Source organism: Chelmon rostratus, chromosome 9, assembly GCF_017976325.1.
Source record: "Chelmon rostratus isolate fCheRos1 chromosome 9, fCheRos1.pri, whole genome shotgun sequence".
NCBI lineage: Eukaryota > Metazoa > Chordata > Actinopteri > Chaetodontiformes > Chaetodontidae > Chelmon > Chelmon rostratus.
Genome location: NC_055666.1, coordinates 17,479,688 through 17,496,821, shown reverse-complemented (window position 1 = coordinate 17,496,821; position 17,134 = coordinate 17,479,688). Strand labels below are relative to the sequence as shown.

The 17,134-nt window shown below is 41.1% G+C and overlaps 2 protein-coding genes across 5 annotated transcripts in view; one reads left to right on the top strand and one right to left on the bottom strand.

Moving 5' to 3' along the window:
- dlg3 (discs, large homolog 3 (Drosophila)) overlaps positions 1-5,584 on the top strand; it is an 80,660-nt gene extending 75,076 nt beyond the window's left edge. For 2 of the 4 annotated variants that reach the window (XM_041944446.1, XM_041944447.1), the window contains 5 exons: positions 87-188; positions 276-448; positions 1,696-1,805; positions 1,898-1,989; positions 2,409-5,584. In XM_041944446.1, coding sequence (XP_041800380.1) covers positions 87-188; positions 276-448; positions 1,696-1,805; positions 1,898-1,989; positions 2,409-2,515 — 584 coding nt within the window. In that variant the 3' untranslated portion in view covers positions 2,516-5,584. Of the gene's footprint in view, positions 1-86; positions 449-1,695; positions 1,806-1,897; positions 1,990-2,408 lie in introns of all 4 variants that reach the window. The other 2 variants (XM_041944444.1, XM_041944445.1) reach the window with 1 other exon arrangement.
- Positions 5,585-5,935: 351 nt separating this feature from the next.
- On the bottom strand, positions 5,936-16,186 carry tex11 (testis expressed 11). Its single transcript, XM_041944499.1, has 29 exons — positions 16,159-16,186; positions 15,162-15,274; positions 14,621-14,705; positions 14,386-14,465; positions 14,222-14,302; positions 14,017-14,136; positions 13,710-13,790; positions 13,506-13,591; positions 13,370-13,427; positions 13,184-13,279; positions 12,991-13,072; positions 12,104-12,182; positions 11,826-11,977; positions 11,602-11,687; positions 11,066-11,203; positions 10,798-10,900; positions 10,545-10,669; positions 9,940-10,025; positions 9,222-9,275; positions 9,066-9,106; positions 8,879-8,956; positions 8,668-8,738; positions 8,019-8,132; positions 7,727-7,799; positions 7,488-7,637; positions 7,255-7,363; positions 7,013-7,133; positions 6,211-6,378; positions 5,936-6,007 (listed from the first exon to the last, which is right to left on the bottom strand). The coding sequence occupies exons 1-29, from the start codon at positions 16,184-16,186 to the stop codon at positions 5,936-5,938; spliced, it is 2,730 nt and encodes a 909-aa protein (XP_041800433.1).
- Positions 16,187-17,134: the final 948 nt, after the last annotated feature.

The following is a 17,134-nucleotide window of genomic DNA, read 5'->3' as shown; positions in this document are numbered from 1 at the left end:
ATACCATAAAAAACAAAGCATAAGTCATGTCTATGATTGTATATTTCTTCACGTATCCACGCCTGCTTTCTTTGTCTCCAATGCAGTCCACTACACGAGGCCTGTGATCATATTGGGTCCAATGAAGGACAGAGTAAACGATGACCTCATCTCTGAGTTTCCCCACAAGTTTGGCTCCTGTGTACCCCGTGAGTTCATAGCAACGCACCGATCCAGACAGTACACCAAACAAAGCAGCAGTGACAAAAATAAACTTGTTCCATTCCCCACTGCAGATACGACTCGTCCAAGGCGAGAGAACGAGATGGACGGCCAGGACTACCACTTCGTGGGCTCGCGAGAGCAAATGGAGAAAGACATTCAGGATAATAAATTCATTGAGGCTGGCCAGTTCAACGAGAACCTCTATGGGACGAGCATCTTGTCTGTCAGAACTGTGGCTGAGAGGGTAGGCACTGACGCTTGTCATACTCTGTAGGGTTTGGTTACCAAATGGGGTTTGGCATACAGCCTAATGTTCTCACGATACCAGAATCTATAACTTCAATATAATATGAAAATAAAAAATAATACCAGGGTCCAAAAAAAGTCCTAGGCTCAGAGAAGGTTTTTTTTTTAATGTGTTTATTTAACACAGTAATGGTACGGAAGAAGTCACTGAACACATATCAACATATTTGTTATAATGCTAATAAGTGGTTGAGGACCAGTTGATTTTTTTCTTCCCTGCTGATGCGTCTATGCCACCCTGGGTTGAAGATCTGATTGTAGATCTGTTTTTGTGCCTCTGCGCTGGCGACAGATGTCCATACGTCCGTCCCATCTCAGGAACGCCGAACTCACCTGAACTTAAGGATGAACTGATGAGGGCTTGTTGGTCAAAGGTCACTGTGACCAAAACACATTTTTGGGCATAGCTCAAGAATTCATAAGCTATTTATCATTATTTATGTGCATGTTTCAATTTGGTCAGAAACTGAATTGGTGACACTAATCTTGGGCGACCACCTGAAACTGTGCTGATTGCACAAACGTTTGTGCTGATGGGTTGAAGATGTGTGTGAAGCATCCACATTTTACTGTCTGTAGCAACATCCATATTTGAAGCATTGTAGTCCACCACAGGCTCACTGGTTCTGCTGATATTGAGCTTCAGGAAATGAAGCTCTCTATCATCTCTAAGTGAAGACAGCATGCTTCTCACTCGACATTATTCACTGGAATCATAGATGTCAATCCAGTGATAACTTCCACTTTGCCAAAAAAGACCCCTAATATCTTTCATTAAATTCCTTCAAACTGTTCACTACATATATTATGTGTCTGGACAGACATGGATGCAAATGCAACTTGACTGGTTGGTGAAGGCATGCAACCACGAGGTCATGATTCTAGTTTTTACAGGTTTGGTACTTTCGAATGTGTAATTAATGTAGACCGTATCGTATCTAAATATGGATACGTTTGACATCTTTAGGGTGACCAGAAGCATTGTTAGCCTGCTATATTGGAAAGCAGACATTTGTAACTAATGTTCCACCTCCAACTTCCAAAAATAGTTCGAAGTAGTAATTTTTTTCTCCGTTACAAGAACCACTATCAACCCTTTACGATTATGTGATCTGCTTGTGTGAAAAAAAAAAATCACAGTTGATCGTATTTTTTTTAACCAAACATATCTCTACCTGCCTACAGGGGAAACACTGCATTCTGGATGTTTCTGGAAATGCCATAAAACGACTGCAGCAAGCACAACTTTATCCAATTGCCATCTTTATTAAACCAAAATCCATTGAAGCCCTAATGTAAGTTTGTGCTTTTGTTACATACTGTAGGTAAGATATTAGTGACTGTGAGCGTGTTTGTGATATTAACCATAACTACTCGTGTTTTGCAGGGAAATGAATAAGAGGCAGACGTACGAGCAGGCCAATAAAGTCTTTGACAAGGCAGTTAAGCTGGAGCAAGACTTTGGAGAGTATTTCACAGGTTGGTCTCACCACCCTTTTGCTTTGGCTACACTGATAAATATTTGTAGTTCCCATTTTGGCTGTAGCGAGTGATTTATTATTTTTTAATTATAGATTAATCTGTGAATCATTTTTTTTATGTATTGCCAATGTACTGTTAGAAAATGTTCCTAATGCCCAAAGTGACATCTTCAAGTTGCTTGTTTGTCCAAGTAACAGTCCAAAAGATACTCAGTCAGTACCATCTATCACACAACACAAAGAAAAGAAGCAAAACTTTCCAGCAGAGAGGCTGCAACCAGATGTTTAGCACTTACGCTTTAAAAACGACTTAAAACAATTATTTGATTATGAAAATAGCTGAAGATGAATCATCTGTCGACTGAGTCGGCCTATTGTTTCAACCCCGGTAAATCTGCTCTGTGTTCGTGTGTCCAGCTATTGTACAGGGTGACTCGCTAGAGGAGATCTACAACAAAATCAAGCTAATCATCGAGGAGCAGTCTGGTCCCTACATCTGGATCCCCTCTTCTGAGAAGCTCTGAGCTCCCTGCCGTCCCCTCTGCATCGGTGCAGAGCTCCCCCTCCTGCCTCCCAGAGACCCCACCCGAGCCCACATAGTCCCCCTCCTCACCTCCTTTTTGCAGATATGTTTCATATCAAGTTTTAGTGTCATCATTATGTTACTCTCTAAATGAAAAAGAAGTCTTATCACCATTACTGTGACTGTGCACACCCCTGCATGAGTTTCTCAACAAATCCATTCAAGACTGGAAATGCCATTCCAAAGGAATTTGTCAAATGAAAACAAAAGGGAAAAGGAATAAATCCTTTTGTGAACTGGGACTGACTGAAGATCAGAATGTTTTACAGAGATCTGGAGGGAGGAGTTGGGATTCAAAAAGAAGTTGCAGGGAAACAGAGACAAATCATACCAAGTTGGAACACTTTGTAAATGTTCATCAAATCACATTTAAAAAGACACGCAAGATGAGAAGCGAAGACCAATTAATTTTTTTTTTCTAAAAAGACTGGATAAAATTGAGCCCTGCTGATGGTACTGTTCAAGGAGTCATCTCTCTTGTTTATAATGACTGAGGAAATTAGAGGAGCCTACAAACTGGTGATCTATTTATCACAAACCAGCTTGCTGTTTGGTCGTCTGCCAGTTGTCTGTGCTGCAGCTGATAAAGACATCTCGGGAGGCAGATCAAGAGGAAGAAATGAGTTCTGAATCTCTACATTTATATTATGAAATCACAAGATAAATGATAAAATCCCACTGAGATTTTACTACATATTAAAAACTACACATTTTACACTTCACTAGAATTGTCAATTTGGAGGGCTGTTAGATTTCATTTTAGTTTTTTTCTTTCTTTCTTTGTGGGATTTTTTGCTTGTGGTTTTTAGCTGCTCTGTGTAAAGGATGGGGGTAGAGAAGTGTAACTGGGCTCTCTGCAAAACACCAAACTGCCTTACATCAAATACAAATTCTGTTTTGTGACTACCTGTTGTGTGTTTGGGAGGCTGTACACAATTGACAAGGAAAAGAGAGGAATCATTCTCATCTTTTCTTTTTGTGTCCTCCAACTGCCAGGGGGCCTGACTTGAGTGCAATAGATAAAACAAAGTCTCACCTCTGTGGGCGCCTTTTCTCCTCCGAATTTCAACCTTCCTTCCTGTGTAATTAAGAAGAATTTGGCCATTGGATTCCAATTTGGACAGCCAGAGCCTCCTAACTCATGTTGAGCAGCAGACCACCCTATTACACTCTCTGCCTTCCAAGAGGATTCTCTTCTGATTGAATGGTCACATGGTACTGTCCTATCTGCCGCCATGACGGTGGCCTTAAAACGGGTAGAACAAGACAATAATTGTATTGGATGTCCTAACAATTAAAGAGTCAATATAACCTGTTTTGGATTGTCCCCCTGTCCCCCTACCAAAAATAACACTAAAGTTGGGTTTGATTAAACCTGTATGCTCTGTGTATCTATAAACATATGAATTCCTAATGAATCTGCTGTTGGCGGGTTCTGAACCACTGTGTTGAGCTCTTCGTGTGTCTGGGGTGAGCTAGACCAGCTCAGGAATCTAAACGTACAGATACCATTTCCCCTGCGACCGAACGGCCATGTTTGGGCGGTGACACAGATTTCATAGCTATCAAATGTGAATGAACAAGTACTCTTAGTACTGTCGCTTAGCTAAAGGCGTTTTCAACTAAACTGTGTAATCAGGCTGTATTATGTGTCTTCTCTTTTTCGTGAGGCGGGGAGTTTGTTCAAGGCCATCGGCGTGGTAACCTTTTGAGTTGGCTGTATGACACCGGGATTGAAATGACCTGCTCTACCCTCCCATGCAGATCTTGGCACTGTATTGTAACGTGTGCATGTTGAGAGAACACGTCTGAAGAGGGAGCACCGTGGCCGCTGAACGTGAACGTTCTCGCTTTCCTCAGCTTTTTTGACGAGTGCAAAGAGATTTTTTTTTTCTTCACAGAGAGCCAGACCCAACAGAAAGTGGTAACCTAGACCTCTGGGTCCTCTGCTCTCTCCCACCCACAGAGCACCTGTACCTGCAGGCATTTTCTGAACAGGTGTGCCCACCTGCCAGGCACCACTGCTAAACCAGCTGTCATTACCTGTGTCAAAACCAGAGTTCAGGGAATAACCGAAGGGAACAGAGCCATTTATAAACTGCTTGCAGACTGTTTCAAAGGGTGTGGTAGCTGTACAATGTAAATAAGCCCCCAGCAGATCCCCCTCACCTGTGCTTCATGCATGTGTGAATCAAACTGGGACAAACATGTTTTATAGACCACAAATGTCAGGTAAGTAAAGTTTGAGCTACTCTTGAGATATAATTTCCATACAAATGTGCTGTATTGTTGGTATTTCTCTTCAAATGCCTATTGGAAAACTTAACTAGTCAGTTGGGAATTCAATTCCCTCAAGTAGGGCCTGTCTACATGTGATTTCTTGTGGAACGTGTCTGGGTGTATAGATTTAAAAAAATATATTGTAAAATAATTAAACAGAGATGCAGGCAGAAACCTACACAATATCACAGAAACCAGGAGCATTGATCAATACATCATTAGAAGTTTAGAATTGGTCCTCTCTGGTGTTTAGTTGAAATACAGCTGACTGTTAACAATGTGTGTGGTATTCATACCTCAGTCAGCCATGTCAAAGCCCAAAGAACTTGATTTCATTTTACTCTTTCCATTGAGGTTGTGGTATATAACGAGATGGAACCTGAATGCCTCTGTGTGTGTATAATTGATGAGGGTCTTTGTTCTGATGAGAGAAATGATGACATATATGCTTTTATTTTTTGGGTGGGGGGGTCAGGGTTCTTGTTTGTACTTTTGGGTGATGATGTTTATGTTATAGCACATCTGTGCAGTAAGTGCTTGCAAACATGAACCCTTTGATTGTACAGTAGTTTCCTTCCTGTCACTGCAGGTGGTACAGCCTATCAGGACACTTGGCCTCATGGTCTTCCCTGTCCTAGTCATGAGGGAACAGTCCTGCAACTTTTGTTTGGGTTTTATTTTGGGACTTGACAAGAGTTTATTTGTTTGAAAATAAAATATGTGACTCAGTTATGATTTTGATGTGCTTGTTATTCTGCTTTAAGTGACTCAGTGGCTTTGAAAATAATGGAATTATTACAATTATACCCATTGTTTAAAGATTAGTTGTTTGCATTTTAGCCTTTATTGGCAGGAGACAGCAGAGGAGGACAGGAAATGGGGAGAAAGAGATGGGAGGGACAAATGTGGTAGTCTACAGGAACGCCCCACAATTAAACAGACTTAAAGCAACAATTTATCAAACTAGAATATCTGAACATTTTACTGCAACAGTAATAACATTAAGCTGCAACAAACTGAGCCAAATGAATTTCACCCTCAGAACAGGCAGTTAAACCTGGGCTGACGTGGTCCAGTTTGGTCATTCTTCCATGATGAGGTTCTTCTTGGCTTTGTCCAGCCTGTCCAGGATTTCACTGTAGAGACTAGACATCTGTGGGTAAACAAGTAACAACTATAATTTCAAAAGGTTTCAATGGTTTTTAGACACTTAACATAAGGCCTGTGTGTTTCTTGGTTCAAAGCTCTTGCCACATTTGCCTAACTTGCAGGATAATTCAAACTCTTACCATGCTCCTCTGCTATAACCACCTCAGTCTGCTTCATCCCCCCCCTTCCTCTCCATCAGCTCTGTACCTGTGTCTCGTAGCTCTCCTGCAGGGATCCCAGGTGGCGGATGAAGCTCATGGCGAGGCCACACCACTTCTCAGCATCAGGGTACTGAGCCAGGCTGTACAGCAATATCCCGGTGTTCCAAGCCCGCGTCAGCAACCACAGAGTCTCCATCTCTGGGAAGTCGTCCGGCTACAGAAAAGAGCAGGACAATGTTCAAAAGGCCGTGTAACGGAGGCCACCTGGGTAACTCGCTTGAGCCAAGTAATGTAAGTGAAGTATGGAAGGAAACCTGTGTTTGTAGTGGGTGAAACCTGTGAGTAACTTTCATCCAATCCTGTTCTACTCTATGTTAACCTTTACTAAAACTTGGGAGTCTTAAACAGACTGTAAACAAACTCATCTAGCATTTCTGAAGTTTCATTCGTTTTTCACAACACTTTAATCTCGGGGCTTTCACTTTGATCCAAAGAACTCCACCGCTTTCGAGTCATAACTCAATATGAAAGGGGAAATATGCACTGCCTCTAAAGCAGTGCAATGTCTCAATAATTTGATGCCTCTTTCAGAGCTGCAGCTCACCGGCAGTGTGATGACTTGTGCAGCACATTAAAATTCAAATTGGCAGGAAGGGGGTGGTGAATGGAAGCATCTGCTCATTGAAGTGTGGCTGAAAGCCCATTGATAAAAAGAGGCTTCTAGAACAGCAGGCAGGCAAGCATGGAGTGGAAGAGAGGGGGTTAATTACATAGCAGAGAGAAGTTCTCTTGGAGGGAACAGGAGGTGGGAGCCGAGGGATGGCGGTGTGTGATTGGTGCTGACTCACTGCGGCTGCAATGATGGACAGGGCCTCCTCGTAGTAGTCCCACACCTCCTCGAGCACATGGGCCTCCACCTCTGATACACCACTTGGGAGGGACAACTTGATCAGGCTGTGAACGCACTTGCTAAGACAGGGACACAAAAACAGTCACACCAGAAACCCTGTTGATCCTAATAGGCACTTAATGGGAACAAATGTTAATGGAATGTCGAGGGTCTTTTCATGCAGTAATGTGATGGGCATGCCTGCAGCCTTCCAGGTCAGCCTGTGGTTTTTTCTTGTACAGAGAGAGCGCGACCCTCAAGGCCTTCTTACACAGCAGGGGGAAGTGGGCTGGAGGCTCCATGGCTAAGGCTACATATAGTGGGGGGGGGGGGATGGCAGCACACTGTAAATACTAGAATGTGTCTTCTTTAGGCATGTCGCTTGAGATAACATTAACAATACACCTTGGGTTTGTTTGTTTTGTTTTTTTTACCTGCAATGGTTTCTAGGACCTTGGTATCAACTATTTCAAGCTCCAAAACAGACTCCAGTACTGTCTCAACCTTGGGGTCATTCAGCTTAGCGCGAGCTTCAAATTCATACAACAGCAGAACTGTGTCTGTTGGGTCCATTGGGGACTTTCCTGCAAGTGTAAGTTGAAGATATTTTTCTTTAACTTTGAGTCATGTGACGACGGGCAAATAAACATGGCTGTTATTTGAATAATGTCACCTGATGCTTTCAGGGTTTTCCCGACCTCCCAACAGATCTGAATGTGCTCCAGGGCCTGAGCGAGCTCCTCTGTCTGTGAACCGAACAGAAACACAAAACAAGCATTCTGGATGCATCATCGCCATCTAGTGTTCACTGCCCCCTCAAAGAGAGGGATTAAATGAAACACCTACGCCAGCGCCAGTAATGTGGTTAGTCACCTCGCTTCTCCACTGGTCTTGGTAAATTTCCATCCATGTGGATGGAGAGCATGCTAAATGTAGGAGATGGGCAGAGGGAGTGGGTGGCACACCTGGACAGAGAAAGGAGACTTCCTGCAGAGCTCCAGAGAGGCGGCGGCAGCCATGAGCAGACATGCCTTCTGTCCTCTGAGCAGTGTGCGATCAGGAGGGCACAGCTGGGAGAGCTACAGGTTCACACAGACGCACACACGTATGACAAAGGAACTCATACGGAATAATGTAGCATCTCTCAAATACAGTATTTCCACTCTGGTTGCAAAAAAACATGACAGAATAAGACACACTCAAATGGAAACTTGTGGTAGGAAAGAGAAATTCCTGCTTTTGATGATTCCTCCTAAAAAAAAAAGCAGTTCATCCCAGCTGGTCTGAAACATCTATTAAACATCCAACAGCAGAAGCTCCTGACTGTAACACCTGAGCAGGGATTTAATATTGCTTTAGAATAAACATATCTCTTGGGTGTCCTCAGGCATGAATGCATGTGCGCTCAGTCAACGTTTCGTGGAGAAATAAAGGTTAAAAATCCAGTTTGAGGACAGGTAAATATCAGTCTGGGATCACTGTTATTATTTATCTGAAAGAGATATGTTTATTTTTCTAAAGCAATATTAAATCCCTGTTCAGATGTTACTGATCTACACCCACGTATTGTACAAATTGATGAATTCACCTGACAAAGCTAATAAGGACACTTGCCTGGTAAGAGAGCACCAAGAAATCTCTCATTCTGTCTGGGTAGCTCTCGCACTGCAGAGCAGAGTTCCAAGCTGTAACAAGGACACACACAAGGACACGCACACACACATGCATGCCCACACAACATGCACACAGAGAAAATGAAGGTGCTGCAAGATTTTAAGTGATAGCATACCATGTCTGATTGAAGTGACAAGGAGAGAAAGAGTACCAATCTTCCTGAACCAGTTAGCTTCCTCTGTGCGCTGCTCAGCAGTCATGCGAGACTGGTGTGAAACTTTCTGCAGAGCTGCAGTGATGGCAAACAAAACATTTGTGGGTTATGATGCACAGCAGATACTGGAGCTGAGACATTCCTTCCTAAAACAGAAGTTAATCCCTGCTGCACACGGACTCACCCATTTTTAGGTATGGCAGCAGAACATCCAGATTCACAGTCCTGCATGTGTTGTGATGCAAGGTGGTTAATGTAAATCTGTGTTTTGATTTTGTTAAAAGTAGCATTAATGATACTACTGTATATCACATGCTCAGGTGCTTTCCCTTCTCCTCACCTCATCTCATCACTCGATTTTTCTGTGGTGGAGAGCACAAGTCGAACCAAACACCTAGAAAAAGATGAATGGAGAAACTGGTGTTGACCTCCTTTACTTCACCTACTAACTGTATTATACAGAGACACACTTTCAGTGGAGAAGCATGGAAATATAGGTCAGTGGATCACAGAGGTGTATGGAAAACTAACAGACTCGCTACAATCTCTCAGCACATAAGCCATCTCTACTAAATGTTGTCACTTTATGTGTGAAACTCCACCATTATGTTTTGTTTACACGGTCTAAAACACATGAACACTGAACGCTTCAAAATAAACTAAATAAAAATGTGGTATCTGAAATTCAAAAGTTGTGTTCTCAAAGCAAACTGTAAGGAAACTTACAGATGCAGACAGATATCCAAAACAATCCTTGTCTTTAGTTCAGGACAGCGAAGTGTGCGACAAAAATGTCAGCAACAAAGGAGAAGCAAACCAACGTGTGACTGAAAAAGGCTCCTTGGTAAAATACATTGATGATTTAAATGTCCATATGAATCTGTGACCTTCACAGCCATATATGTTATGCTTTCTAAAGTCACGAGACTTCTCAAATAAATGCATTTTGCTTACTTCCTACTCCTTCACTGCCTTCTTGTCAGAGATGTTTTATCTGAATAGATCAATTATTTATTTTGCTATTAACTCATCATTTGTATATTCCAGTTGTTGCAGACCTGAGAGCAGTCAGAACCTGAGCCTCATCTTTGGAGTTCTCGCACAAACTCTCCAGTGCCTTCATGGCAGTTTCCTGCTGGTCATTCTGCCACAGAGGAACAAACATCCTCATCATCGTTAATACCTCCACCCACCAGTCATATGCATCACAATCACACAGTATACTAAAGATAGGACTCCCACACGTTTTCTTTTTATGAAAAAAACATTTCTAGACCTTGGCCTCACAAACTGCTATGTTTGCTGATTATTTTTCTTCATTTAACGTGTAAAGATCAGAAATTCAGTGAAATTCTATCTCTTTGCACAATAATATGAACTGTGTGAAGCAACTATTAAAGCTGACCATCAATGCTAATCTATACTTAGACGTTTAAGTGCAATAGGGAGGTGGTCCCTCCAAGATCCCAAGACCCCAACCCCTCCTGCACAGGCACCTGAGTGCAGTGACAAGAACACGATCTCTTACTGGCAAATACTGCTGTTGAGGACTAAACCCAGTCCTGTAACATCATAACAATAGTACAAGCCTGGGAACTAATTCCTTTGCCATATATTCAACAGATTTTACAGCTGATGTACAGAACCGTGCATTGAGTCCCACCTCTAAAGCAATCTGAGCAGCCAAACAGAGGAGATTAGAAGCAGCATTCTCAGCTACCAGCAGTCTGTCCTCACTGGTCACAGGACTCTTGGACAGAAGTGCCATTGCATTCACCGCCTCTGCAGCTGGTGCAAATAAAGAGCCTCATCACCACAGAGAATATGCTGAAAATGTAGCTGTAATGAAATTTCAAGACTAATACCATGCATGCCTTTACTGTATATTTATCACACAACTAATGCTTTGTAAATACCTTTCTGCACATTGTTCTCCTGCACTGCAATCTTGTAAACACTGAACTGAGTGAAAATGCTGTCAGGATCACACCTCTCTGCTTCTTTAATTGCCTCTTTGGCCTGATAAGAGTTTTTATACATACACAAATCACTTACATAAACTGTAAAAATGTGGCAGGAAAACTTAACATTGTGGCTGGCGACATAGACAAACAACCTGGTGACATGCACTACCCACTCCAGTCATTGGACAACACATTTACTTCCCTGACTTGCTTGTCTTACCTTTTCCAGTTGTCTAAGTTGCAGGAAACAGGAAGCTCTGTTCCTCTGCAGCTTGGCTGAGTTGGGCTCCATTTGACCTGCCTTAAAGAAACTCAGGGAGTAGTTATACCACTGAAGAGCCTCAGAATACTTGCTGGCCTAGAAGGAAAGATAGAACATTAAGTTATCCTTTAGTTATCCCTGTGTGGAAATGTAACGTCTGCATTGTGCCTATCTGAACTATTTAGGGGCAGTGGGCGGCTCTGATGCAGGGGTTGGGGACTATCACTAGCTCTGGGGCCAATACCTTGTTCAAAAGCAGTGTAGAAATGCTCTTGACACCAGTTTGGGTTTGAAGGAAACCATAGCACCCAGAGCAAACCCACACAAACACAGAGAAAACATGCCAGTCCATAGAGATATGTGGGCCAACAGCAGCCCACCAACCTTACTGCTGTGAGGCAACAGTTCAGATCACAAGCTGATAACTACACATGTGTATATACACAATAAAATATTTCCTAAATCAAGCATAAACAAGGCTGTGTTTGGCATACCTCAAAGTATTTAGACGCTTTATCCCAAAGAATGACATGCAGACTTGTGAGGGCTTGTGGAGTCAGCTGTTTTCCTGCATAGTGGCCTGTGTGGATGTATGAAATGTTAATACTATTACAGAGGCACACCTACAGTGCAGTGCCTGCATTACTATAAAATTTGCGGTCAGTTTAATTAAAATCACTTAGACTTATACTACAACTGGAATGCAAAAATAAAGTACCAGTGATGATGTCCTCTGTCTTCTGTTTGCCCAGCAGCTCTTTGCCTCTCTGCAGCAGCAGCTCAATGTGCAAGACAAGAGCAGTTCCCAGGTCAGGGGACGACTCAAAGTGCTGACACACACGTTTCAAATACTCAAATGCCAGCACTTCTCTAGAAAAATCAAACTGATATTATTCAGAGCTGAATAGTATGTGTCTTGGGCAGTCTTTCAAAGAAAATGTGTATATATTCATGTTAAGCTGTTTGTGTGTGTGTGTGTGTGAGAGATGTTTTTACCTGTCTTCAGACATGAGTAGCTTCACTGTACTCAGACACACTTCAAGAGAAACCTTAGCTTCCAGCATCTCATTAAGTCCTGAAAACATATTTTTATCATCTGCTTTTAAATGTGCCTTTAACTCTGCTTAAGTCACCCACAGACACACAATAACACTTAGGAGGGTCCCAGCACATAATCATCATCATCTACCGTTGGAGACTAAGCAGCTCTACAGGAATACCTGACCTGACTTGTAAAAGCCAAGGGGTCATTACTGTAGACTGTGTTCACTGTCGATACCTAAGGCTTAATATGTAACATATCTGCATTGTCTTGAAATGACTACCTCCATGTTATATATTATCTTGAGTTGTGCACTTATATTATCCCAAATTTTTACAACAATGTTTAAACCCACAAAAATCTGTAATTTCATTCAAGGTGCTTTTCATTTGGTCACCTGTCCATTGTGACATATCCCCTTTACCCCAGCTAGCTTTTATAACTTCAGAGAGTGAGGAAGTCTGCAAAATAGCAACCTAGCCAGCCACTCTATTGTTACTATTGTTTCCATTGCTCACGTATGATAGAACATGATTATTTATTTTCATCCGCAATGGTGGTTGTTTAACAATGAAGACAACAACTCCCAAGATCCCACAGTACTTCAAGACATTATCAAATTACTTCTTTTGTTATTGTTTTGATTGAGAGAACCCTAGCAGCAGAAATTACATACTGTGCTTTTAATACTTCTGGAGCAATTAAATTCATCTGTAGAGATTTTTTGAGACATTTCTTTCTGGAATCTTTTTCTCTAACCTCTCAGCCACCGACACCCCACTGCTGCCTATGTTAATGTAGTTCTGTATAAATAATTGAATGAGGTCGGGTAATGACTAACCTGCTCTGATATGATCGTCTGAGGCTCCACATCTCAGGAGTATTCTGATCTTTAAGTACAGACCAGAGGCGCTCACAAATTCCTGCCAAATTGTGCACTGCCATTAGGTACACAGCATCTCAGCTTTTTTGTAAGTGCGTGCTTCAAACTGCATATGTAAATTACAATTTGAAAATGATTTCTTGTGTTCCACCTTGTTGGCTAAGCTGACAGCATTAAGAGCCTTCTCCTGAAACCTTTGACAGTCCCACTCTAAATAAACAATCGCAAGGAGCCTCAAAACCTTGGCCTATTGTGAGGGAAATTAAAAACAATTGAAAAAAATAATAACTATTTGACTTGTACCCATTGCTTGTACTAAACTCTGTATTGCACTTACCTGGACTGCAGCTCCAGGGGCATATTTCACATTCATTTTTCCAATGTCATAGCTTTGGCTGAAAAGGAAAAAGAACAAATCTGTTTCTCACTGCACTATTTCTCAGCACTTTAATGTAGAAATTAGTTATGTTTACCTCAACCACAATGCACTGTCCTCAAACTTTCTCACATTGTAAGTGTCTACTCCAAAGTTGTAGCACATAAGGGAGAGATACGCAGTCTGCTTGAAAAAATGTATTCACAGTTAACACCCCCCACACTTTGAATAGCAATATGTACTGTAAATGTGAAACAACAATATACAGTGTTGTTACAGGGATAACAGAGGGCTTTTTTACATCTTTTGGTAGCCGTAGGAGCATGTCTTTACAGCGCTGCATACAGGCCACAGCCTCGTGGTTGTTCCCTTGACTTAAGGCCTGCAAAAAAGAAACTTGAACTTCCTCTTAAATGTAAGAAAACAATATAACATTCCCTATTAGCACAGAATGAGATTTCCCCCTCTCATTGTTTCTCAGTTCACATTTTAGCTGTCTCACACTTCACACTGCAAGTCTGTCAGAATAGCACTTCCTCAGCTGCCAAATATCACAAGAACAAATATTCACATTGAAGGTGTTGAACATCACATGCGCCACAGCTCACCGATTCTGCCTGGCATGAGAGAATTCGAAGCAGATCTTTCTCTACATCCCCCTTAGATGAAGTGATGTCTGCTACTCCGTCACCTCTGGCCGTTAGTTGGCTATAGAGGGTTTCCAGGCTCTAGGGATATTATGTTGAGTAATTTGTAAAGACATCATATTTCTCATTGCTCTCTCAGTTTGAGTGTGCATTTTTTTTTCTTTACCTTGACAGCAAGTCTGAAGAAGTTATCTGCCATCTGGGGATTTTTGCAGTCCAGCCAGGTTCTGCCTGTTTTGCTGGCCATCTGTAAAGATTAGACACTGACAAACACATCTTGTCCTCCTGAAATGTTGAGCACACACAGAGTGTGCCTACAGTATTTCTTACCAGGATTTGCTTGCGGATGACGCCCTCTGTTGGATTCTCAGGCTCACAACAGTACAGCAGACTGCATGAGACATGGCGCACTGTGAAGATTTCAGATCATATGAATGTGATGTGACAGACCGTGACCACCCCTGCTTGCAAGCCCTACGTTGTGTCAACATTTCAGATATATCTGAGAAATTTTTAATCATCTGTAAAATTATCATGTAAATGAACACTGCAACTCGAAGTGTACCTTTGGCTTTCTGAGTTTTACTTATTGTGTTGCCCACATTCTTAGTAACTGCCCAGTTCCACAGCTGGATGGCACACTCCTCAAGCTGTAATATGAGTATGAAAAAGAAATACATATGCACCTTACAAATTCTGCCAACTTGTTGGCCAAATAAAGGTCACCTAATGCTATATTTGAAAAACAAAACCTCTGACTTATTACTAGACAAACACTGTAGTTCTGATGTAAAACTTTACAACTGAGTTATATTAGTCACAAAAATTATGGTAGAAAGACAATGATGATAGAGTTAAAGTTATCATCATTGTCTTTCTATTTTCTACTTTAACTCAATTTTGGAATTAAAAAAAAACAACAAAACACTTCAAAGCAGAAATAAACCTGTTGGCATTACACATGGTAAGTCCTGCATTACAAGAGTGATAGCTATGTGAAATCGTATTTCAGTTTATGACTGTATAAATGCAGGCTGTTTTTGTTGCTTTTGTTTTTAAGTGTACTATTACAGTCTGTAGTCAAACTCTCACACACTTGTGTCTACCTGTGGATTTCGTAATTTGGGGAAATCCTCCAAGCCAGAGACTTCAGAGAAGAGTTTCTCTACCACCTCATCATTATCTGTCAGCTGTTTCTGCAGCAGGTTCTCCGTGAGACCTGTGTGTGGGTTAAAGCAAATCAAGACATGTTTACAGAACATGAACAACACAACAACAGACACATCATCAACGTTAGTGGTTAGTGATGCCAGACACAGTATAGCACATATCATATTATGGTTTAGCCCACTAAATGGACAGCAGCTTTCAATTTCACCATAGGAGGGGGAAATCTGTTATCTAATCTCTACCTTCTGGTTGCATTCAGAAACATTTGATATTTCATCTTAACTTAATGTTAACATACATATTAAAATCACATATTAACCTGTTAATGCTGACCATTGGTCAATCAGTCTAACATCACAAATCCACCATCGGTTTCCAAAGCCCAAAGTAATCAACAATATAAAATAAAGAAAAGCGAGCAACTTTTCAAAAGCTGAGAAGCTGAAACCAGTAGATGTTTGGTATTTGCAGTTAATAATTATGTGCAGGAGTTCATTAAAATTCTCACTGGCCAATTTTCTGTTTAACAACTAGCGTTATTGCGCCCTCTTTGGGTAATGATGTCTAAAACACTTGTTAGCTTTGCCATAATAATGTACATTTTATTGTATATGGCTGTATTTTGATATAAGAAAAATCACATTTATCAATTTTGGTCATGAGTAAGGAGGCAAGATCAAGGGCATGACTCAAGAGAAGTCAATGCAGAAGCAAAGTTATCAAGCATAAACAAGCTAACCTAGCTAGTTAGCCGTAACATACATAGCTAATGGAGGCGATGCCTAGCAACGGTTACCGACCTAGTTAGCTACGCTGGAAGTTTAGCAACGATAGCTTACTTTACCACAACTGTAATTTGTAGCCAAAAGGTCTTAAACCAGTAATTTGTGTAATACACAGAAGTTAGAGCAAGTGAACAGAATAGTTTCTTACACTTCACAGTTGAAACAAACTGCTCCATGTTTTAAGTTTCACTACCGCGCCTCTTGGGTGATTGACAGCTATCACAACGACGTTTGTCCTGACCGGAAGGGCTTGGAGGTAACAACAGCTAGCTAGCTAAATGTGGATTAGTGTTAGCTAACATTAACTTTTAAAGATGTCTTGTGCCATCATAGCTTATGTTTAGTGTTTTGTGACTGTTTAATGTTAACCAGCATGTTGGTTATTTTAATATTTGGTTAAATTACAGTTTGCATTATGAAACAATTGAGAATTTTCTTATCTTAATTTAATCTTAGCAAGCATTAAGTGATACTGAAATATAACCATGGCGTATTAATGTTTTATTTCCCTTGTGTAAAAATAGGGGTATTTCACATACAACATTTTAACATGATGAACAAAGCTGTGGCAAATAACATAAATTATAGATGCTCTACAGTTCATGTCTGTTTCTCCTGGCATGGTGGCACACCCATAGACTGTAAATGAACAGTGCCAGACATACATGCAGACATATCAATACTGACATGTTTACTCTCTTCAAGATACTAAAGTTTCATGTCTAAAAACTGGAGCTAATCTAATTTCTAAAATGCTAAATTAAGTGTCAAACAGGTGAGGAAAAACCTGACAACATCTGTATCAGAGGAATGTTTCATGGTAGTCCATGTCTACATTTACGTGTACTACATCTGCTCCTCTACTTTTTGAAACCAATGCCTTATTTTTATTCAGCCATTACAGGCCCATTTAACAAAAGTAACCACAGAGTTTGGTGAACATGCATAAACGGAGAGCTTTCCACTTTTAAAACAGCCGAGTAATCAAAGCAGGCATGCACATCTGTTGAGAGAGAGATCTGTTGTTCTTAAACAGGACATTCACTGGTACCTTAAACTTAATAGCTAAGTCTGCTTATGTTGAACTTTTGTTCTGATCCAACAATGGGGATCTAGAACACAGA

Coding starts and splice junctions, on each gene's coding strand:
- tex11 (XM_041944499.1), bottom strand. CDS start 16,186: ATGGAGCAGTTTGTTTCAACTGTGAAGT. Junction 13,791..14,016: donor TCTCATGCCAGGCAGAATCG/GTGAGCTGTGGC, acceptor TCTTTTTTGCAG/GCCTTAAGTCAAGGGAACAA. Junction 10,026..10,544: donor CTGCTCAGATTGCTTTAGAG/GTGGGACTCAAT, acceptor CCTCTGTGGCAG/AATGACCAGCAGGAAACTGC.